The sequence below is a fragment of the Scophthalmus maximus genome, chromosome 6 (assembly GCF_022379125.1).
Source record: "Scophthalmus maximus strain ysfricsl-2021 chromosome 6, ASM2237912v1, whole genome shotgun sequence".
Lineage (NCBI taxonomy): Eukaryota > Metazoa > Chordata > Actinopteri > Pleuronectiformes > Scophthalmidae > Scophthalmus > Scophthalmus maximus.
In genome coordinates, this window is record NC_061520.1 from 19,814,668 (window position 1) to 19,837,500 (window position 22,833).

A 22,833-nucleotide genomic window follows, 5' to 3' on the forward strand; every position below is an offset into this window, starting at 1 on the left:
CCAGGCCTGGCTGTTTTTTGGACGTGTGTTGTGTGTTGTGTGTGTGTGTGTGTGTGTGGGGGGGGGTTCAGGGGATAAGAGACCGCGCTGTTATCTTTGTGTAAAAGGTCGCACAGGTCTGGCGGAAGAAGCAAAAGAAACAACCATCTGTGTTTTCCACAGCTATCTAGACCAATGAGAACCAGGCTGAGTGCGCACACACACACACACACACACACACACACACACGCGCGCACACACACACACACACACACACACACAAGCACACAAACATCACATCGCTCATTCATATCTGTGCACAGGGGCAGTATGATGAAAGACGCATTGTCAGAAGGAGTTGGAAAGCCCCAAGATATGTTTTCCTTCATGTGATGTGTGCACATGTGTATCATTGTTTTTGTGAGGCACACAATTTCGGAATGAATAGCGCCAATCTATCAAAAGTTTGACTTGGGGTTTGATGCTGATATTGTGCAGAATGTCATATTTTTTAATTCATGTTCGTCTCGGGGACAAAACACACACACCTTCAAGGACCATACTTTGACTCTTTACAGTAAATGCACTGTCAGACCTACATAACCTTTCTCCCTATTGACAGACACATTCAAGCCTTGTTGCTGAATGACACACTTTCTTTCCTGCACGCTGTCACATAAGTCATACACTGTTGCACAGACTTTCAACTTGACTTGTGTGAGACTATAAACAAGCTTTGCCAAAGACGCGTGTTTCATGAGCGGGAGTACCTTCATCCGCCCCCCAGTCAGTCTCCTTTGGCTCTGTGAAAACACACACAGGAAGAGCAAATTCTGGCTTGGGACTTGTTTTTTCATGATCCTATTGTTTTCCCTCTGGATCCTTAAGTGCCATATATAATCAAAATGGTGCTAGCGGATTGCAAACACTCTTGCTTTATGTCCACTCATATGAGGGCGTGTACAGAGCATGAACACACATAACGCCTAATAAGCCCAGAGCTGATCCCGGGCAGAAAATTTGTGTTGTATTGCCACATGGGACCCGCGTGTCCGGGGCTATTAAAATGATAAACAAAAACATACTGCGGAGGGTAAGGAAATATGTAATGAAGCAAAGACCTGCAGAGACGGAGGCCACGCAAACTCAACAGCCTCTCATAATGAAAAGCCTCAGTGATCATTAATCTGTCAGACCAAAAGCCAGCGTATAATGTTTCCACTGAGCATATTGTGCCTTATGTGGAGGGGGCATAAATGCTTCTTATTTTATGGGGGTTCCATGAGAATCGAATTTTTTTTGCACCAGTACATCATTGTTTTTACAGTACTGAGGGGTGTCTCCGCAGCAACAGAGCAGAAGAATAACAAATCCATCTGTTATCAGAGTCTGACCTATACTCTCTGGGCTTCGGGCTTATTAACAGTCGTGTGACGGCTGTTGTGCCACGGCCATGGCCTTTCTCTACAGCGCAATAATAATTTCGCTTTTTGGTAATTGAGGGGTGCTGCCACCTTATCTAGTGAGGGCTAGACTGAACACAAACAGCACTGCTTGAAATCAGACCTGAAGAGTGACCCGATGAGCTAGGCCCGGACCACCCTGTCGGCACAATAGAACAATAACATGCATTAACCAGTTTCTCAATTTGAGATAACGTGTCTTTATTATTCAAATGAAAAATATAATAGAGGCCAAATTGAATTGATTTGACGGGGAGTTCTGAAGGCCCCTGTGGGGAATGAAACCTGTATGTGCTGATTTTTGATGGAATGCTGTGTGTGTGTGTGTGTGTGTGTGTGTGTGTGTGTGTGTGTGTGTGTGTGTGTGTGTGTGTGTGTGTGTGTGTGTCTGTGTGTGTCTGTGTGTGTGTGTGTGTGTGTGTGTGTGTGTGTGTGTGCGTGTGCCTGCGTGCGTGTGTGTGTGCACATCCGAGGGCTGGGGGTTCCTGGCTTTATATTGTCGAGAGAGTGGAGTATACACTGCTGACAACAGGGTTTTGTCATTTCACACAGGCGACACTATAACTTTTTTTTTTTTTCTTTGCAAAAGAGATACCTGGGTTTTTCTTGGGTTCCAGTGGGTGACGATACTCTGTTTAATAATGCACAGTTTTCTGACTTTTTTTTTAGATAAAGTCTGTTGTCCTGCTGCACATATCCTCTGCTCTGCAGTCTCTTAATCAAAATCCAAAGCCCAGGGCAAAGGCACAAGTCTCACAAGAGAAGAGCACTCCTTCACTGGTTGTGCACAGCTGGGAATCAATAAATCATGTCAATAGTGATTCGATCCATTGCAGCAGTCAAATGCTTTGCCATCTAATTACAAAGGTGTTCGTTAAAGAGTGAACGACCTCTGCCTCATTGTACTTGAGTATCACATAAATCAATACCTGAACTTAATACACTGCAGCTCATTTGCATAACGACATGATAGAGCGCCTTCTTTTCTTGCAAATGAATTTCCCGCTGCGAACCTTCCACTGACACACATCCAGGTACCGCACTGTGCCACAGCGGGGAGAAAATCAAAACATGTGCTCTCCAGTAATCGGCTGCACAAAAGTGTGATGTCACATTGCTTCAGTTCAGCGTCCACTCTCTGGCAAAGCAGATGCAGTGGTTTGTCTCAGCTCTGGGAACAAGTCGCTGACCCCTTTCCCTGATCCCTTTCCTGTTTGGCCGTATGTGTGCAGCCGAGTGGAGGGGGGACGGAGTCATTTTGTCCCCTACTATTACAGCATGTTTTTCCTAATACCTCCATTCCCCTATTTTCGTCCTGTCAAGTCATGTTCCAGGTGGGCTGACAGAGCACAGCACACAGCCAGAGGCGGTCCGGGAAATGTGTGTCCCCCTGTCCAAAAACATGTTTTGACCGTCTGTGCCACATCTGGAGGGATATTTACTCCTAAAGCCATTCTTCTCTGCACTTACATTGGCACAATATTTGCACGCCCTGCAAAGGCAAAACATATTTTGCTCAAATGAAAGCAAAACAAGAAAAAAGACTCATATTATAAGTAGAATACGCTTGAGAGGCAAACTTGGCAGTGCCAGAGCAGAGCTATCTTTAGTCACTCATATTCAAAAACAAAAGGCGACTTTATGGCAGCTATAAATGTGCTACTACTGACACATTAAAAAGTGTCTTGGCTTCAACACTCCATAACAGTTAATACAGCATCACACTGTAACAGAGGGAAACAAAACAACTGAGTCACACTGATTGAATTGTTTTGGAAAATACATTACTCAGCGTCCTATTTACACAAATGAAGCGCTTAGTTACTGCAGCGAACACAATGGTTCCCTCCTGAACACAAATTACTTCACAATCAATACTTATCCCCTTTAGTGACATGCTAAATAATTTAGAAATATGTCATTGCGCACGGCAATTTAATGAGATGACCTCATGCAAGTGCAAAGATTGCATGAGGTGATTATGAACTCAACACTCTCCAACCATGCAGCCTTAGTGTGTGATAGAGCTCTGCACCTGCAGCAGAGCCCAATCCTTCCTGCACTAAACCATCTGGAATGGGAATTTAGCTGTGTGTATAATGTATGGGTCAGCGTGCTGCTGCAGCAGTCAGGACCAGAGCCCCGCAGCGATACAGCACAGCTGATCCTTTTATTGTGCTTCTCTCCTAGATCACCATCCACTTCGGCTCTCCTGCAAAAAAAAATCCCTCAGGTGTTTTTGTGACCTTCAAGTGTGTAGGAGAGTAGAAGAGGAGGGGGGGGAAACAGAGGTGAGATATTCCCATCCCAATGTGGGGGCGTTTAACCAGCATTGGGAGCTGTCGAATCAAAGACCCCAAGTGGGCAACGATCCCAGCCCGTGTGCTGCCCAAGGTGTCTCTGTCCTTGAAAGCCCAACAACGAGTGGGGCTCGTCCATTCCTCGAACCGCCAGGCTCTGCACAAGCACCAGCCGAAGGGGTTAACGCCGCAGCCATTCCCATCTGTTGCTAAGGAAGTGTTGCCTGTTGTGCAGGAAACGGGGAGAGCAGTTTCCTGTTATGAAGAAAAGGTTTTTAAAGGGTTGCATTCATTCAATCATGCAACAGATGAAGCGCCAGGAAGCCCCGGGCCAAGAGCAAAAGCTTTGGTGTCCGAGAGAAACTGTTTTTGGAAACTGCTTTCAGGGACCTTTTCTATGCACATGGTTCTGGTTCCGGAAGTAGTCCACGAGCAAAACATGTTAGAGAAAACAGTTAGAGGAATCTCAGCTCTATTATTTCTGACTATAATCATCTCCATGCAGTATGTTCCAGTCACTCCAAGCATGAGAACTATGTCATGGCACAGTTCAAAAAGCTCATGTAACATGGGTCTTAACTCGTTTACCGGTGTAGGGACATGCAGCAGCTGGACAGATGTGATTTAAGGAAAAATAATATTCTTTGTACAAAGACAGTATAGCTGCAGATTTGAAGCGGTAAGTCAACGCAGTGAAACCACTGTGGATTAAGTGTGGCACATGTATGTTCCTAATCTCCTCTACTGCGTGGGTTTGGTCCAATTCAATCCCTGCAGAATAGCCCCTATATGGCACCGCTGGCTGCACAGCATCTGTGGAGCAGAGTCGTGGAACAAGACATGGCTATAGATGAGAATATAATAGTCCACTAATACTCTGAGATAAAAGGATGTGCATGGCCAGGAACATGAGGAGGGGGACTTTGGTTGTCGCTCCACGTCGCTGCAGCCTGTAGTCCTGCCTCAGGAAGCGCGCAGCAGCACCTCCCGTCTCCACACAGGAGCGCACCACTCGTCTAACGCAGCATCGGCGCTGGAGATGCACGCCGGCTGAAAGCTCAGCTGCCCACTCTGCGAGCACCGGCGTCTCCCACAAGTAGATTTCCACGGGGGGAGGAAAACAAAAAAAGCAAACAACAACAACAAGATGAAATGTTCCTCAACTCCCCCCCAAAACGCAGAGTGATTTCCCCGCAGCGGCGGCGTGTTCGTGTTTGGATTAAGTTACCGCGTCGTTCGGAGGCGCCGCCGCCGGTGCGGGGAACCAAGAGGATGACTGTCGGGTCCCGGGGATGATGATGTCCCACGATGAACGCAGGTGGGTCGCAAATCTTTCATTTTTCACGTCGGAGGAGAGTCCAGAAACCAAACTTTAGATGTTGTTGTACAGCGAGAACAGAGTGGAACGAGCGTTTTTGCGCGCATTGTGTGTGTCTATGCATATACCTGTTCACCTTCCACTTATTTAAAATGCAAACACAAGTAGTGTTTGAAACAAGTTATTCCATTGATCAAATGATAAAAATCACATCGTCACTATGATTGATTGTAGATTTGAGTCGCCCATAATTTCCCCCATAACGACAATTATAGTGGGATAATCAATTCACAACATGAATTTACTTTGTAGAGAGGTATAAATCTATATATCACTAAAAGTTAATTTGCTTTCACTGAAGTTTTGCACTGGAAACATGTTCTGTATCCAGGTTAGATTGGGGATTATAATCTGTGAAAGCAGACAGAACCATAGCCTTCAGTAGGTCACCTGTCTGCACAGTGCAGTTGAGAAATGGTTCTCTGGTGTGTGGTTTGTGTTTTATTCTTAACAATTAAATCCAATTTCATCCCACAACTTGGCCACTTTAGATTTGTATTATTTGACAGGTGACGTTTCATGAGGACGCAGTCTGAAATCATATCCTGTACTTTTGGCACAGCCAATGTCCCAGTGTGTATCTCTTCCTTTGTTTTAGAAACATTTGTTTTAATTGAATTCTTGTTGCATAATTCATATCCTGTTGTTTGCAGTTGCGTGCTTTGTCAGACCGGGACCCTTGTTTTCTCTCCCAGTTTTATTGTTCTTTGACGCACTCAAAAAGACCTTTTCCCCCCAAAAGTGTGTGTTTGTGTGTGTGTGTGTGTGTGTGTGTGTGTGTGTGTGTGTGTGTGTGTGTGTTTTTCGTGACAATCGGGGAAGAATGACAAGAAGGAAGTCCATTTGTGTTGAGAAAATGCACACTCCTGGAGAGGTTCATGGCGGAGTGATGAGGGGCCATGCTGTTAATGTCCTTCCCCCCTTGGACATCCTGTGTGGAGTCATGGAAGGGGGCTCCGCTGGTAGTGGAACCTGGAACTTTTAAAAGGAAGAGTGTGGGGACATTAGTGGAGGGAAGAAATATGTACCTGTCAGTGTGGGAAGAGTGAATGACATTTTCTCTCAAAAAAAAAATACACATTCAGACTGATGTCTTGAGAGAGCAAGAGATAGGCGGGAGAGAAAACACTTGGAGATAGCCAAAGTGCACACAGGGTTTAATAGGATGTGCGTCAGGGCAGGTACTAAATAACAGGAAGAGACGAGGGGCGTGCACACTTTGTTAAGTGTGGGTGTGTCTCATGACCAATTCCAAATTTTGAAGGCAGTACTCTTTAATGACTTTACATTTTTTAATGTTTAAGTGTAAATTAAAAAGTAAGATGTCAAAATTAGGAATGATTAGAGGATTGCCATGCACTGTAATCGGCCCTTATGTTATTATGTGTTGTTATATTTCAATGTGTGGAATGATTATGAAATCATCTTTAAAACTTAGATTGGTGGTTTATCAGGTCCCGCTATAAGGGACCGACCTATGTGTCATTTCCCAGACAGGGAGATGTTATTGTTCCTCCTGTAAGTACCCTGTGACTCTGTTGTTTTTCCTGCTGATAATGTCCCCTGCAGAATTCCGTATGTCACCGACTGCTGTGCAATTCTGGCCTTCCTCATTCTACATAGATAAATGGCCCATGAATTTACCCCTAAGTAAACAGTAAAAAGTACAAAAATAAAAAATGTTATTTGTGTGGTTTTGCAGCTTATTTAAATACCTTTCACTCTCTTTTGTACAGATTTTCAAAATCCACTGCAAGTCCCACAGCCAAAGGTCCACAGTCATCTTACCATCAAAGTACAGTCCAAGCTGATGTCCAGGCCGTGTCCCCGCGTCCATGGTCCGAAGCCTCCTGTCGCCCCCAAACCAAGACCCCTGTATGAGTCTCTCCCACGGGGAGAGTCCTGTCCCACACAGAGCCTCAGCAACGGAGACCTGGCTCACTCTGAGGGGGAGACAGAAGATCTCCATGAGATGGTTGAGGAGAATCACGACAAAGAGGAGAGAATTGAGGCTAATGGCCGAGGAGACGATAACAAAGAGGAGGGGGTAGAGGTAAAAGAAGCAGACGTATTATATAATGATGCCGACACAGACAGCATTGCCTCTGAGGACACAGTCAAAGGAGATGATGGTTCTGCTGTTGACACTACTGAAGAGGAAAACACTGACAATGACTTGAACCAGCCTGATGGTGGCAATCACACAGATGATGAGGATACATCCACACCCTCTCTTCTTCTGACTGAAACAGGGGATGAGGCATTAGAGGAGGAGGAAGGGGAGCAACAGAGTTTTTGTAAAAAGACTGATGTACACTGTGATTCTACAGGACTCTCGGATGAAAATGTAGACGGGCAAACCCTCGATCAAACGCGGTCGCTCAGTCAGGGTGATAAGGACAATGACATTGGACTTAATGAACCAGGCAGTGACCAAAGTGAGGACGATTTGCACTGTGACAAAGACAAGACTGAGCTGGAAGCCGAAGGATTTGCATTCGGATTCTGCGTGCTTCCAACTGTAACCGAGGAGTATCCCTACGATGTGATTGGCGCCACGGATGATGCTAGTGATACATGTGAGTCATGTGACCCAGCTGAAACCGGGGATGTGGAAGTGTGGCAACCAGAAAGGGCCACCAAAGATGTCTCTGGATGTTTTCGATTCACGTCGAGCACGGAGGATGTGTTTGGGCCTTATTCAGTCATAGAAGCTGTTCCCAGAGATATGACCGACACCGCTGACCCTGAGTGGAGTCAGGATGATACTGATGACAAACCCTCAGGTGAACTGCAAACGCCAGGTGCTTCTAGCCAGGAACCTTACTATGTGTCATCAGATGATGTGGACAAGCTAGAGGATAAGCAGGCCCTCTCAGAGCAGATTGAGACTGAGGAGGGCACCGAGGAGCCAAATCAGCACAAAGACAATGTAAAGGACAGTGAGTCAACAGATGAGTATGCAGACATTGACGATTCTCTGTGTCCCAAAGCAGATGAATCCGAGCAGTTGGAGTGTGTCTCATCAGAGGATTATGTCGAGATAGGCGACGATGATGAGGAAGAGGATGAAAGGGAAAAGAAACATGTCAAAGGAAAAAGTGCAAAAGAGAGAACAGCCAAACGAGAGCAGTCCTTCCACAGCCAGAGAAAAAGCTGTCAGCCTCGCCTCAGGCTGTGCAACATTACAGTGCCAGTGGAACTAGACCTGGGCCGCGCCCCAGAGCTCACCAACAGAGTGGTGTTCGCCCACACCACAGAGGCCTTTGAAGAAGACATTGAGGAACTAGACTGCCATATTGTGCCTTACTATGAAGACACAGACTCCGACAGCGAAGAGCATATTTACGAAGAGGCGGGGTTCGACTCAGAGGGGGAGAACTTTGTAACACTGGATAGGAAAACTATTGTCTCACGGTCACGCTCTTATTCTGGAAAAGTTCCAGGTTATGTGCCAGAAACTGTACCAGAAGAGACAGGGACAGAGTACCAGACTCATGACTATTGTTCAGTGGCCTTGGATAAGAACAGGGAACCGCTCAACCATTCACAGCCGCCTGGGGTCAACAGTTTGATCCCGTCTATGAACTCTCGCCGCCTCTTGTTATACTCCCGGTCTGCAGAGGGTCCAGAATTGTCCTTGAAAACCCCAACGGAGATCAAGCGATCTCTGAGGGATGAGATCAGGATGAAGAGGAAAGATGATACCCTTTCACTCCCATGTGTCATAACCTCGTCTGGGAGCTTCTCCCAGCGTAGCCATCAATCGTCCAGTGGTGTTTCCACACCAACTTCTCTAGTGGACATCCCTCCGCCCTTTGAGCTGGCATACATCACTAAACGACCAGTCACCAAGAGTTCCCCATCCCTGCTAATCCAGCATGAACCCAGTGACCTACCTAAGAAGAAGAAATCCTCCTTCAAACGCTTTCTGGCGCTCAAGTTCAAGAGGAAGACAGATTCGAAGGGTTTCAGTGATGTAAGTGTCCGCTCCTCACGTTCTTCCTCTGAGTCCAGCCACCACGGCCCATCAAGAGTCATTGAGCTTGATCGTAGGAGCACCGGCAGCTCACCTCAGCTCCAGTCACACATAGTGAACCCCCATCAGCGTCCTTCAGACCTGCCATCCAGCTTTGTCCTTGACAATGTCCACCAGAGGAGGAAAGGTGACCCCAAATTTTATGGCAGGGGTGTTTCCCGAGTGGAGTCATTTGAGGAGCGCTCCCGCCGCTCTGCCATGCCGCTGCCTTTGACCAAACCACGCTCCATCTCCTTCCCCAGTGCAGACACCTCAGACTACGAAAACATCCCAGCCATGAGCTCGGACTACGAGAACATTCAGATCCCAGGCAGGCCCACCAGATCCCACACAGTGACTGAGTTTTTTGAAGATCCAAACCGCAACACAGCTGCCTGCAATGAAAATGATGGCTATGTGGATATGAACAGTTTCCCTGGGATTGACAGCAAACCTCAGACATCGAAAGAAGACACTGAAAGGTATAGTAATCATTCAAAATGATTTAAAATGGTTTTGAATCATGTCAAGCAAACCTTGAATAAATATATACATATATAGTAGAGTTGAATGGCTTTCAACTCTTGATAAGCCACAGACCTCATTGTAGATGGATAAATACTTCTTCTCAGGAAACTTCTATTTGAAAACTAGTGACAGTGTAGCTGCAGATCCCGGATTTTTTTCCCCCCAATGCTACGACCACCAATGCTGTGTAATTCAATTCAACTACACTGTGTTTCAGGGGAAAATATCTGAGGGCAAATGAATCCAAAGCCTTCTACATGGCTGTTTACCACAAACGTGGGTGTACTGTAGTTCAGGGCATACAGTGGGTTGTCCACTTAGGGTCGGTTTGATTCCGGAAGTGTACTCGACTCTGAACCCCAAATTGCACCTGACGACTGTGCCCGGCAGTGATTGAATGAGATGGCTGACTGATGTGTGTGTGAATGGGGGAATGTCAATTGTAAACACGTTTTGAGTGGTCGATATAACTAGAAAAGCGTAATAAACCTTTTATGCAATATTACATAAACTAGTTATCCATGATCTTATTAATCAATTAGATAATTAGTCAAATAATAGATACACTGATTGGCAGAAAATGAGTAGGCCACTCTTTTTTTTTAAAACAGATTCATTATTTGGCCAATTTTTTCAGTTTTTTCGTATTTAAAGAAGCCCACATGGACCCTGGGACAATACAGTTTCAGTTTTTTATGATATTTTACAAAACAGTAAATCAATGAATCAAAAAAATAATTGGCTACTTGATGAACAATTCAAACAACTATCAGTTGCAGTCTTATATTAGTGGTCTAATATGAATGTGAGGGTGGAGGTGGCTCAGGAGAGCATAAACGCCATTCAAGCTCACCGTGAGCTTTGACCGCTCGTAAGTTTCCTCAACTTCACTCCGTCGCTACCCGCGTCTACTTACGCCGTTACTTCCTCAGTTGCGGAGTGATGCAGACCTGTGCAAACTGATTCAACGTCATAGCCATGAACCAGCCTATGAACCAATCAGACCGCTTGATTTGAACTACCCGTTTTATGAAAGAACTTAAACTAAGTGTGACTCTGCCTGGTTTCTGTCGGCCTCTCCAGGCTCTTAAACGGGGAAACTGATTAGACAATAGAAGTCAATTTCACTCTTTCTAGGCTGTGGAACAGGTTAGACTTTTCATCTCTGGAACCAGTTTTGAAGTGTTAGACCTGGCCCTAACCGCTCACAGGGGTAATCTTGGCCCCTGAGCATTTGACAGATTATTCTTACACTGTATCTCAGATGAGCAGTGCTCACCTGGCTGAGTAGAACTGGATCTGCCTCTTCTTACAGAGTGTCTCGGTGAGAAATGAGCAGCCTGCCGTGTCAGGCACCGCTGGCTTTGGAAAAATGGACAGTGCGTGTGGGAGAGCTTACCTGTGTTTCTTCATTGGGAAGATTTAGAGGTCACATCTGGTGCCACTGCTTCCTTTGCAAGTCTGAGGTGATGGAACATGGGTGGCTTACTAAGCACGGGATATTCACACCAGAGAAAGTAATTATGGACTGCAATTAAAAGTGAAAATATGTGGGGGTGTTCTTTTAACACAAGGAAGTTGAGATGGCTGAGGAAAAAAAAGGTGAGAGTGCACGGGGAGGGGATGTGTTAAGAGAGGGAGACGGAGAGTCAGAAAACAAAGAGTAGGGCGATAAAGTGAGGTACAAGAGGGGGAGGGGGACGCGAGACCGGGAGAAAGGGAGCAGGAGCAGTTCTGGTGTAATTGCTCTCCTGTACCTGACACTTATGGTTAAGTTTAGGAAGGCTTTTATTAAAGTAGCTTTCTCCCAAGTGCTTCTCTTTCATTGGACCCTGGAGGGGCCGCGGGATTTACGGCAGCGTGGGATAGTGAGGAATCACCGCGGTCAGGCTATACCAAATTACATTGGCCTGTGCCACAGCTTCAGCCACAATGGGCCACAGTCTTCCCCCGGTCTTCATAAAATTCTTGTGTTTGATGGCCTGTGTGCAGTCAAACAGATGGATCAATAGCAAGAGCTCCCTTAAAGGCTTTTAGGTAATCCTGGGGCAAAATGCTTCTGCCTCAGTTTGTTTTTATTTCTTGTGCTGTCCTTTGTGCAGCTAACTGCTGCTCATTTCACAGTTTTATTTTTGCAGATTCTGCCTTTCATGACAATTTTTTGCCTGGCTCAGCTTGCAGTTCATATAATTTAAATACATTTATCACAAACATAAAGCTCGAGGTTGCCTCCCCTCCGGGCATTCTGTGCCACAGTCGCTATAACACGATTTCGCCCCTGTTCATGTCCAGTGTGCACTTGGAAAATGGATTCTTTAAATCACAACATTTGAAGCTCTCTCCATTTCCCAGACAATGGTCCCTCACTGAGGGCTCTCTTTCTCTCAGTGATGTTATCGACGTGGCTTATTGTGTGGTAGATGACCTCACACCGCTCACAGTGATGCAAAGGACCTATCTGTCCTGTCACCTCGCTTTCACCGCATTCCCCGTGGAGACGCCTCTGTTGCCAGGGCCACTCTTTGGAGTGTCTGTGTGGGCCGGCTTTATGTTTATTTGAACGCATATATGTGTGTACATGTGCGCCCAAAATAGCTGTTGTAGTGTAGGTGTTTGTCCTTGTCTTTGTGTGTACATCTTGCGCTAAACTCTGTTCAAAGCTTGACATTGCCTCTGTGCCAGAGTGCCTATAGCTGATGATGGCAGTGATTTATTGAGAACAAATTCAACAGCCAACGTGGCTGTGGACCCAAAGAGAAACAGTGGATTTGTTTTTGGCGAGGCCTAAATGACTGAATGGCCCCAGAACACTGCACACAAAAAAGGGCCATGCCTACAGTAGCCGAGACGCATTTTAAAGCAGACTTGCAAAGCTGCCGTGCCACAGGCTCGGCTTGTCTCCACTTGTGTGATTAATGTATAGCACCATTCAGACTACACCTCGGCACAAGCATTCGCGCTAAGCAAAGAGACATGTTCATTAGCAAGTTACCACAGTGTACAATGGGAAAAAGAAATTTCACACTAATGATTCAACCCAGGCATAACCGCGGTGCTTGTTTGCAGGCGAAAGTGTGCATGTGTGCATGCACATTAATTTACACCTCTGTGCTGCTTAATCAAAACAGGAGGCTCGTGCTAAGCATGCTGTCTCAGCAGAACTGTCCTTGCCCGGTAGCAACGTAGCAACAAATGAGTGTTGAAAAAGCAAAGAAAAAGGCCACGATTTGTGATTGTGCTCAACTCACAGACCATGAAGTGCCCTTTGTGTCAACTTTGAGAAGTTCCGGCTAAGTGAAATTGTTCATCTCTTGCTCACCCTTTGGCGTCATTTCCACGTCAAACATTCCAACATCAACCTCTTCAGCGTGATTCCAAAGGGCCAGCCATGGCCCCCGTACAACAGCTCCTCCACCCACTGTTATGTTAGTGTTAATAGTGATGAGGGAGCCATCTTAAGTACATTGTTGTACTGGGTGGTGGCTGTGTGGCGAGGTGGTGGACAGGGCGTGTCGTTGGCCTGCCATGCCTGGTGCCAGTCGCTCTGAGGTCATTGCCAGGTCATCCCCCGGGGAGGAAAGCGTCCAGCCTCGGAGCTTCCCACCAGCCTGTTTACAGGAAATGCAGGACGAGGGTGGGGCTCTGGCGGGAGGCAGGGAGGTGGAGAATGGGGAGGACAGATAGGATGAGGGGGGGAGAATGGGGTCAGAGTGGTGGGGTGGAGGTTCCCAGACCTCTCCCTTGAACAATAAGAGGAGGTGTAGTCCCTTCAGGAATGCCAGGTCTGCTGTTTTTGTTGCCGCAGTTGGGTCAGGAATGTCTCCTCTCTCCGCTTCATGTACCCAAAGTGTACATCTGACTTTCTTGGAACAGATACGTAGAGGAGAAACCAACGGAAAACCGGCGAGCAGAGTTTATTGTATTATGCATACAGTATGTGGGCCCCGAAGCACAGCCTACCACGTGATGTCGAGTTGTTATTATTAAGCCGTCTTCTATCACATCACAGGCGAGGCAGCAGCAGTCACAGCACCAGCATCGTCACAAATCACTTCACCACACTCTGTCACAACAGCAGCAGCACAACAGCCACGGGCTACGTGTAATCATCATCACTAAGAGCAGCAAACAATTAAAAACGTCTCCAATTCTCTTAATCCGCCCATTAGTATCAAAGTCATCTATAGTTAGCCATCTAATGAACCTATTCAGCTGCTCCTAGTTGCTATAATAGTGCCATTATAATTGGGGAAAAGGCCTGTATGATTGCTTCTAATATATATTTTAATACTCAATGCTTAGCTCAATTGAATTGCATATAAAAGGCATCAGCAAATTCACAGGAGACTGGAAGTGTGCGGGTCTTTTTACACAGAGTCACTGTGTCCTCTGCTGAATTTGACATGGTAGAATAAACTTTGTTTTAAAAGACACTGCATTCAGCAGGCATACGAGCATTGCCTTAATGATTTTATTTTTCACATAATATTACAAAAACTCTCATTTGCATGTTTAAATATGGTTAATTTACACTGTAAGCTACTGTATGACAGCACATTTTTCCAGTAAAAATGTGTTACTATGTTACTTTGTCCAGTCTGTCCAATCATTTACTGTAAATGACTGGAATTAAACAATTTAGAGCAATTACTTTTTTAATGTATCATGTTCTTTTCTAAGTTGGCAACAACCTTACATTACAGAACAAAAGCTTTACAATATGTTTGTTTTCCAAGATTGTGCTGTTTACGGCTGAAGGTGAAAAGGTGAAAGTGAGAATTCCCGGTAAAGCGTTTTTCTCTTGGACACGCAGAACAGGTCCCCTCACTCGGACAATAAATCAGAGCTTAAGAATGAAAACGCTTCTTTGAACTCATTCCTAAGCTTCACTTCCCGACATCGCCCAGGAGCCCACACCAGGTTGACCTGTCTACTGAGGTCAACCATGAGTAATGGGCTGTAGGTGCTTACTCCAGCCCACCCAACAGGGCCGTGTGTGTGTGTGTGTGTGTGCGTGCGTGCGTGCGTGCGTGCGTGCGTGCGTGTGAGTGTGAAGCTCCTGAAGTACCAGTACTGAATGTTTGAATGGAGATTAAGTCCACTGGGTAACTCTGTTAACCTTTGGTCTCCGAGCAGTGGGGGGCTGTGTGTGTGTTAGTCTGTTTAAATAATTGAGAGGTTGTCTGTATAAGTTTGGATGATCTTATTTGGACACTGTCTCCTTTACACATTTTATTGTTTTTGTTCAAACCAGAAGGTGAAAGTTATAAGGCATTAGGCTTTTCAATATTGATTAATGTGCCAGTTATTTTCCTGATTAGTTGATTTTTTTCACAATCACAACTTCCTAAATCTCAATGTGGCTCATTTGACCAAAACCCACTTCTATCGCATATCTATGTTGATATTTATAATACCTGGGAAGAAATCCTCACAAAACACTTTCCATTCCTGGATCAGTTGTATTGTTTTGTCTAGTGTAATCCTGTGGATGATCAGTCAAACATTGACTCGAAACATTTCACACCGCTGATCAATGAATCATTTTTTTAAAAGTCCGTCCCTTAAAATGAACTTAGTCATAGACAACCATGGATTTGTTGAAATAAATCTTTGAATAACAGAAATTGACATAGGCTTTAAGTTTTACCTCAATGAGCAGAATGCAGAGCAAGTCCAGGTGATATTGCACCTAAGTAAGTGTTAAGTCAATAAATTAAGAAAGTGATAGTTGCATTAATTCCAAAAAGGGATTGTTTTTCTTTTAACATTATAAGTCAGTTTAACATGATATATTATTTTGCTTTATTCCATATTCCATTGCAGTGCAGTACTAACTGTCCACTCAATACACACAACAGCAGACACCAAAGTGTCCTTTACATTTCTCCACATGTTGCTACTCTGCTGCAGTTTCTCCATTTATGCAAAATTTTATATGACGTACTTCGCAAAAACTATAATAATATCTACCTTCTGCCCTGTTTTTTCGGCAGGCTTATAGGTGCTTTCACAAAACGTGCTGTTGTCCATTTATCCTCCTGGCAGTGAATTAGGTCAAACACACTGAATGGGTCTTAATGGGCCGGAGGAGATTAATAATTACCACAGGTAACATTTAAAGGGATTACACGTGAACTGACCTACAGCGTAACCCCCTCAGGTGCGCCAGCACACAAAAGGATAACGCGTGTACGTACACAACTGTGCCGTCTGTGAGGAGAGCGAATCGAGAAAGGGATAAGCACTTGTGCCACTAGAGGACACCACGTGGGGAGTGGAATTGTTCAGAGACGCACACAGGAAAAGGGAAGACATGTATTAACGGCAGACTTGGTATATTGCTCAGTGTTTTGAGCATATGCTGCTCCAAAGATAGCATACAATATATGACTTTTAGCTGTAAATGTGCCATTTGGAATGTGTATCCTCCTCTAAGTGTGTCCTCTCTGCACTGTATTCCCAGTTGAAGATATTCTTGCATGTTTGTTGTTATACTATTACATATGCTGTATTCATACTGTCCTCTCTCCCTTTGGCAGTGCCTACACTGAGCCTTTCCCAATGAACCCCGTCTCTGCTGGGCTGTCAGCGGATGAGGACCATGGCCGTACCTCAGAGGAAGAAGAGGGGGTGGGGGAGCAGAGTTTTGACCGACAGGTGAGATTTGGGATACAGAGACAAAGAGAAGTCCACGGTATGGGGGGTTAATTCCGTTCCTTGAACAGATTTGAACTAAAATGACATCATATCATATAAAATAAAAGGAGAGTTTGCGTGTACTATGAGATATAAACAGGTCTACAGTGATTCATTAGACACTGAATGAACTTTACCTCCACGGATGTGCTAGTTGTACTGTATCGCCTCAAACTCCCACGACTTCCGTACAGTAGAATGCAGCCATTTTACAGTAGCTCAGATCTGGACCCCGCCCGTCCTGCTGCCACCACAATAACAGCAGGCCCTTGCTCCCATCACTCCCAGCACTTCCTCGTTCGATTTCTTCTTCAAAGGAAAAACACAATAAATTGGAGAGAAAACAACAAAAAGGAAGAGGACCAGATAGATTTCAGTTGGCCTCAAAAAGCGTTTCATTTAATGGAAGTGTGTTTTGTTTTGCTTTTCGAGGAAATGAGCATCAGTGCCTTTCATGCAGTATTTGTGAAATACCCCACATAGGAAATAACAACGCCGACAAAGCACCGGAGCCTTTGCCAGTAAACCCCCTTTTAAATGGCTCCGATGTTATGTTTTGGCTTGGAAGTTTTTGTGTCCCTGTGATTAGCCTCTAAATCAATGGGCAGCGTTCTTGTCACCACACACACAGCCTCTCATACATAATGCATCTGAATTTAAAAGTCCTGTGTGTGAGCGAGGCTTCATGTCTGTGCTGCACTGTAATGAAATAATCAGTCTTATTTTGACAGCAAAAAAAAAAAAAAGAAAGAAGTGAATTTGCTTTTTCGTCTCCTTGGCCGCTCCAGAGCGGTTCCTATTAATGTTTGAGAGGAGTAAGTGCCCGCCGAGACCCTTTAAACATTAGCTGTGTTCATTCATCTCCCACCGTTCTCCCTCCTTGTCACGCAGATTGATGGCCGGTCCCGGGCGTTCTACGTCGCCAAAGAGCTCGTCGACTCAGAGAGATTGTGAGCAACTGCGCCAGAGGAATTCCCCCATTTGCACCGCTCTCTCCTGCATGTCATCACACACACAGACACGCTGCATCCAAATCTGATGGTTTTCTTTCTTTTTTTTTTCTGGCGCTATTTATATTCCTTCCAACCACATCTCTCCTGCTCCCGAGCAAATTCAACGAGGGGCCCTGCACAGTAACTGACCGCCCATCACAGACGTGTCCGTTGCCCCTTGCCCTTGCCCCTGCTACTCACTTAACCACTCTTTGGATGTCGTTTTTTTCATCATGCATAAGTCAAATCATTTAATGAGACTTCTTCGATTAATGTCGTTGTGTGGAAGGTTTTAAATTCCTTTTAACAGTTGAGTTGATGTCCTCTATTTTTGTTTTGCAGACACGTCAGCGCCATCAAGTACCTTCAAGAGGTAAGAATACCTTTCCTGCCGCACCATGTCACATTCGCTTTATATGCCTCCTGCGTCAAGGCTTATTAAAGGGATAGTTCAGAGCTTATATTAGGTCCTCATCCGTCGTCAGTTTATTACCTGCAGTAGATTTTGGTTTCCAGTTCGGAGAAACCGGCACAGCGAATGAGTCATACACTGCAGTGGACAGGACCAGCAGCAGAGACAACAATATCAGTTTAGGGGGAAGTTATAAATTATATATTTCCGCTGCTTTATCTTGCCGTCAAACAGCCCTTTCCATTTGCACCACATTTTCTCAATAATTGAACTTCCCCATTCTTATGTATAAGCGCACCTACCCCGCTCACTGTTTGTCAGAGAGCAAAACTTAATTTTTGTAAAGATTTGTAAAGGTGATTTCTGTTTGTCCAAGACACCAGCATTCAGTAAGGCAGGGGACCTCGGACGGCCGGTGATGCAGAATGGATGAGGCGCTCGTATTCTCATTTAGCATGTTTACCAGCGCCATCTTGGTTTATTGGAACCAGAAGTAGGTGTGGCGGTGGGCTTTTTAAAAGTGGCACAATTACACTTTTGCTGCTTGCCCAGTCCATGATAACATTATGTCCAGTGTGTCTGCTCCCCAGTCTCTGTCTCCTCCTCCGCCTCCTCCTCCTCCTCCCCTCTGTTGTCAGGCTGTGCTCAGGTTTATCAATGTTGTTGCAGCAGGATCAACTTCCTGGTCTTGACAAACGGTGACGTGTATTCTGGTGTGGTCAGTTGTGAGATGACGCTGCTTGCGTTCGCCAGACGCTTTTACTGATGCTTTCCTCGTATCCCTTCTGCTCAACTGATACTGTATGTGTAGATACAAAAGCAACTTGTCCGGCAATCTGCAACCGAAAGGTCGTGAAAAAAGGCTGGCAGGCCTTTTTATTGTGGTGACATCGGATGCAGGATAGGAGATCCTAATGACAAGGTTGGACATAAAACAGAGAATTCCCCTCTCAATGGAGTAACGAATGTGGGTACGTCAGGATAGAGGTGACAGCCAACTGTCATTTTCCGTTTCCATCATCTCTCGCGCATTGCCTGTCAAAACAAGACAACACCCCTGCAGAGTCGGAAGCAAGGAAGGACGCTGCCACAGTGGACAGTGACGCTGTTTAGACAATCATTTAATTTGGATGAAAAAGGAAAGAGCGAGGCGGGCGGCGCCTCTTCAGGAATAGTCGGTGAGAGTTGCTATTACGGTGATGGTTTCCAGTACAAATCTGACAGGTAGAGTCACCGAACCCGGAGAAGCCCATCAGTCAGCCTGCACTTTATAACCTTGAATAAGGTCATCGATGAATTTCTTATGTGTGCAGACCCTCGCTGTGATTTATGGAAGCCCGCTGTGAGCACAAAAGCAGCTGCTCTGTGTAATGTGCAATAATGCAAATATTGTACAATGGAGTCCTCTGATGATCATAAATCTCTAATCTCATCATGATGCTGAGTTATTCTAATTAGTCCCTGCATGAATAAGTAGACATAAACATTATGCTGCAAGTCGAGATTGGACATCAGTGCTTCAGAAAGTGTAGCCTAAAATATTTTCCAGCGCAAATTGTCTGTCTTCACAAATTCTCACTTTAAGCACCTTGGCTTGTTCTCCTCTTCAGCGTTATCATATCACCTAATTGAATCTTTTTGCCACCTTTTTCAAAGGTGACATTGGAGGCGTTTTCATCATTCTTTTGCATAATGCATAAGTACAATGTCGGGATCTTATTGGTCTCCAAACTTCATGCAGATATCTGTCGAGATATTAGTTACCGATTGTTGCAGACTGATGTCATGCAGAAACCCTCCAGCCGCACAACATGCACAAACACGATTTGGGGGGGGGGGGGGGGGGGGGGGGGGGGGGGCGTTAAGTGAGCAGCACGCATGAGCTATTGTTCCATTGTTTGATAAGGAATAACAAGAATACAAAGAATTTCCAGACCCTGTCTCCACATAGGAAGGGAGGCCATGCTCCTCTTCTAAACGACTTTCCCTGTAACGGCTTCGGCATATAGCGCTCAGACTTATTATTTTTTTCATGTTCGCAACCCGTGACCTCAGAACAGATTCTCCGCGCTGACTTATAACCGAGCATGACTGGTCTGCTCAGCCGACTGCTTAGTTGTGCTTTCTGACCCACCTTACGTGAGGAAAATAGGGATAAGGTGGCGAGTGGACCAGCGAAAAGGAGAGTGAAGCGCCTCTCATTCATGGATCGGAGTGCTTGTGTGCTTTATAAGTGTGTGTGTGCCTGTTTCCTTTTTTGTGTGTGTAGCCTGGGAGACAGGAGTCGTAGCCGAGTCAACCGGAGTCGTTAAAGTAGCTGTTCTTCTCCTCGGAAGACATGATGAATGTTAACCCATGCACGATCGATTGTGCATGATGTACGGCCCGATCTGAAGCGCCTGGTGGCACCACATTATCTCGCGTCTAACCGGGACGTCTCGTTGTTTGTTTTATGCCTGTGCTTTGCTCAGAACACGACTCTGCGGGCTGACGACACATCGGGGCTTTATATATACGATGCTCGTACAGAGAAAGATAAAAGCCCACAGAGAAAACTGTCGATGCCTCCTAACAATTCATCTACTTTCATTCATCTCGTCTTCATTTGTAGATGAATAACCTCTCCCCTGGTTTTTCACTCGCATGTGCCATAACTCATCACATCAGTCCACTTAGTCACTGACGCTGCAGCTATTAAGGCCTGTTGCACATGTTTTATGTGCACTCAATGGACTTACACTCCCTGTATATTAGCGAATTTTTTCAGCTCCTTGTCCAAAAGAGATGAAAAAGTGGGGACTGTGTACAAAACAGCATCGTGTCATTCAGTACCAAGGTCATTATGCAACAGCACCTGGTGTGTAGCTCTTGTGCGAGCAGCGCCGCCTTTCCTGAATGCCTGGACAGAGCCCAAAGTACTGCAGCGATATGAAGGGAGGGTGGCAGGAAGGATGTTTAGGAGGATCTGACCTAGCTTCCTTCCCTTTTTCTCCCCCAGTTCATTCCTCATTCCTCCATCCCTCTCGTTTCTCTCCGGCTCTGCCTCCCTTCCTCCTTCCATCCCCGCAAAAACCATTTCCTCCGTTCCTCTCTCACTCTCTTCCGCCCCATCACCTGGTCAAATCGGTCCTTGTAAAATCCTGTTTTCCCCCCTGTCGTGCAGGACTTTAGGTCAGCGGTGGCTGCCGCGACGGGTGAGGAAGGGGAGCCGCTGCTGGACGAGCAGAGGCTGGGGGAGATACTGGGCGTGCTCCCACAAGTCTACTCCCTCCACAGCAGCATCCTCACCGAGCTGGAGGACCGCATCAGTCAGTGGTGAGAACACACCACATTTTATTCTTCTCAGTCCAGCTCATGTTCAGTCTTCGCATGGTGTGATATAAAATGGTGTATTTTCACTCGCATGAAGTATTGAAATGTTCACAAAACCCCCTTCACACTATCCTAACCAAGCTTTGAAATGCACAACAGGATATTTTAATAGTTAGAGAGAGGTCTTCTTCAACCGGTGGCTTTGCACCTGTTCTGTAGCGGATTCTGCATAAACTTGAATTTTTGATCTAATTCAAAAAACTCTAGATTAACAGATCAAGGTCACTCTCGCTACTAAATATTTAATGGTTACCTTAGCTTAGCATTAAAGATTTGAGACGCCTGGCTCTGTGCAAACATGATAACATCTACCTCTTGAGCAAACCTTTTGAGACATAATATTTAATTTGCTTAATCCATACTGTGAAAAACTGTGTAAAACTGAAAACTGATCTCACACTGGTCAGGGGCAAAGGAGCCAAGAGCAGACACAGATTTACTGACAACACGGACTTACTTAATTAAAATAAACAGTGCGCGAGTATTGAAGGATTCGTGCGCTTCATCTTTGATTTTCCTCCCGGTGAAGGGAGGACAGCCAAAGGGTGGTGGATGTGATTCTGTCCCGTCGGGAGGACTTTGCCGTGTTTGACACCTACATCTCCGAGTATGATCGCAGCATGTCCTTACTGGAGGAGAGCTGCAGGAGCAACCCGGCGTTCGCCAGCATCGTCAAGAAATTCGAGGTAAAGTGTCCTACAGAGCGCCGTCGTCGCTGGGACTGTGTCTTCTTGCCAAGAGTCGCATTTGTTTCTGTTTTCATCAGTTTTTCTCAATACAAATGCATAAAGTATGAACAAAGTGCGCGTTCGGAGCTCTGCAGGATACCCAGAGATCCTCCTCACGGGGGAAGTGTTTTGACAGTCACATATTCAAATCTCGGGTTCAGTTTCCATGTTTGTGGAGGGAAAGTAAAGCCTTGTGGGTGTTTCTCACAGAGCAGAGATCAGACCTGGTATTTCCCCTGGCACTCGCTCAGCAGCTCTCCATTTATATTTTGGTCGCCCTGCTTCCGTGGGGGATAATGGCCTTTTTTAAACCCTCTCTATCCCGCTCCTCTCCACGGGACTGACCTTTCCACTGTCATGCTCACATATTTTATACCTACTCGACATCAAATAGTCGTTCTTCATCCGCGATGCGCCCCGGAGAGCTGGGGAGTGGGATTTGGGTGAAGGGATCGAAATTCAGCGAAGGCTCTGTCTAATGCCATTACACCGGTCCATGAATTGTGTTCCTGGCTCACCCAATCTACACTTCATCCATTCTGTGAATAGGGGCGTATATGGTCTGTGCTGGTAACAATACCAGCGACTGTTTAACTAAAAGACAGGATATTAAGAGAGCCAATAGATAAGATATGTGTCTATAGAATTGATTCACCACTGACAGAGTTAAAAGTGCTCTGTAGCAAATGATAATGATCAAGTCTTTGTTTGGTAATTGTAACTTCTTTCTATGCGGATTTTGTGTCTTCATTATGTGCCACAGCTCATTGTAAAAGCATTGCCCTGCAGGCTCCTCATCATATAGCCGTTTTCAGACATGAACTCCGGAAAATGTCTGGAAAATTGGGGAGTTTGCCTTTGACTTATGACAAACGCAGCAGGAGATTGTCCGAATCAGACACGTTCACAACAGCAGGAGTATCTCCGGAACATTCTGCGACGTCTGTGTGAGAGCGTTCGTGAG

General features: G+C 45.6%; 1 protein-coding gene across 2 annotated transcripts in view; it reads left to right on the forward strand.

Annotated features, from left to right (window-relative positions):
• Positions 1-4,415: 4,415 nt before the first annotated feature.
• fgd5a (FYVE, RhoGEF and PH domain containing 5a) overlaps positions 4,416-22,833 on the forward strand; it is a 31,794-nt gene continuing 13,376 nt past the window's right edge. The window contains exons 1-7 of one of the 2 annotated variants that reach the window (XM_035631998.2): positions 4,416-5,060; positions 6,857-9,620; positions 16,209-16,326; positions 17,257-17,315; positions 17,700-17,730; positions 20,933-21,084; positions 21,671-21,827. In XM_035631998.2, the coding sequence (XP_035487891.2) occupies positions 5,051-5,060; positions 6,857-9,620; positions 16,209-16,326; positions 17,257-17,315; positions 17,700-17,730; positions 20,933-21,084; positions 21,671-21,827 (3,291 nt within the window). In that variant the 5' untranslated portion in view covers positions 4,416-5,050. The remainder of the gene's footprint in view (positions 5,061-6,856; positions 9,621-16,208; positions 16,327-17,256; positions 17,316-17,699; positions 17,731-20,932; positions 21,085-21,670; positions 21,828-22,833) is intronic. The other variant, XM_035631996.2, reaches the window with a different exon arrangement.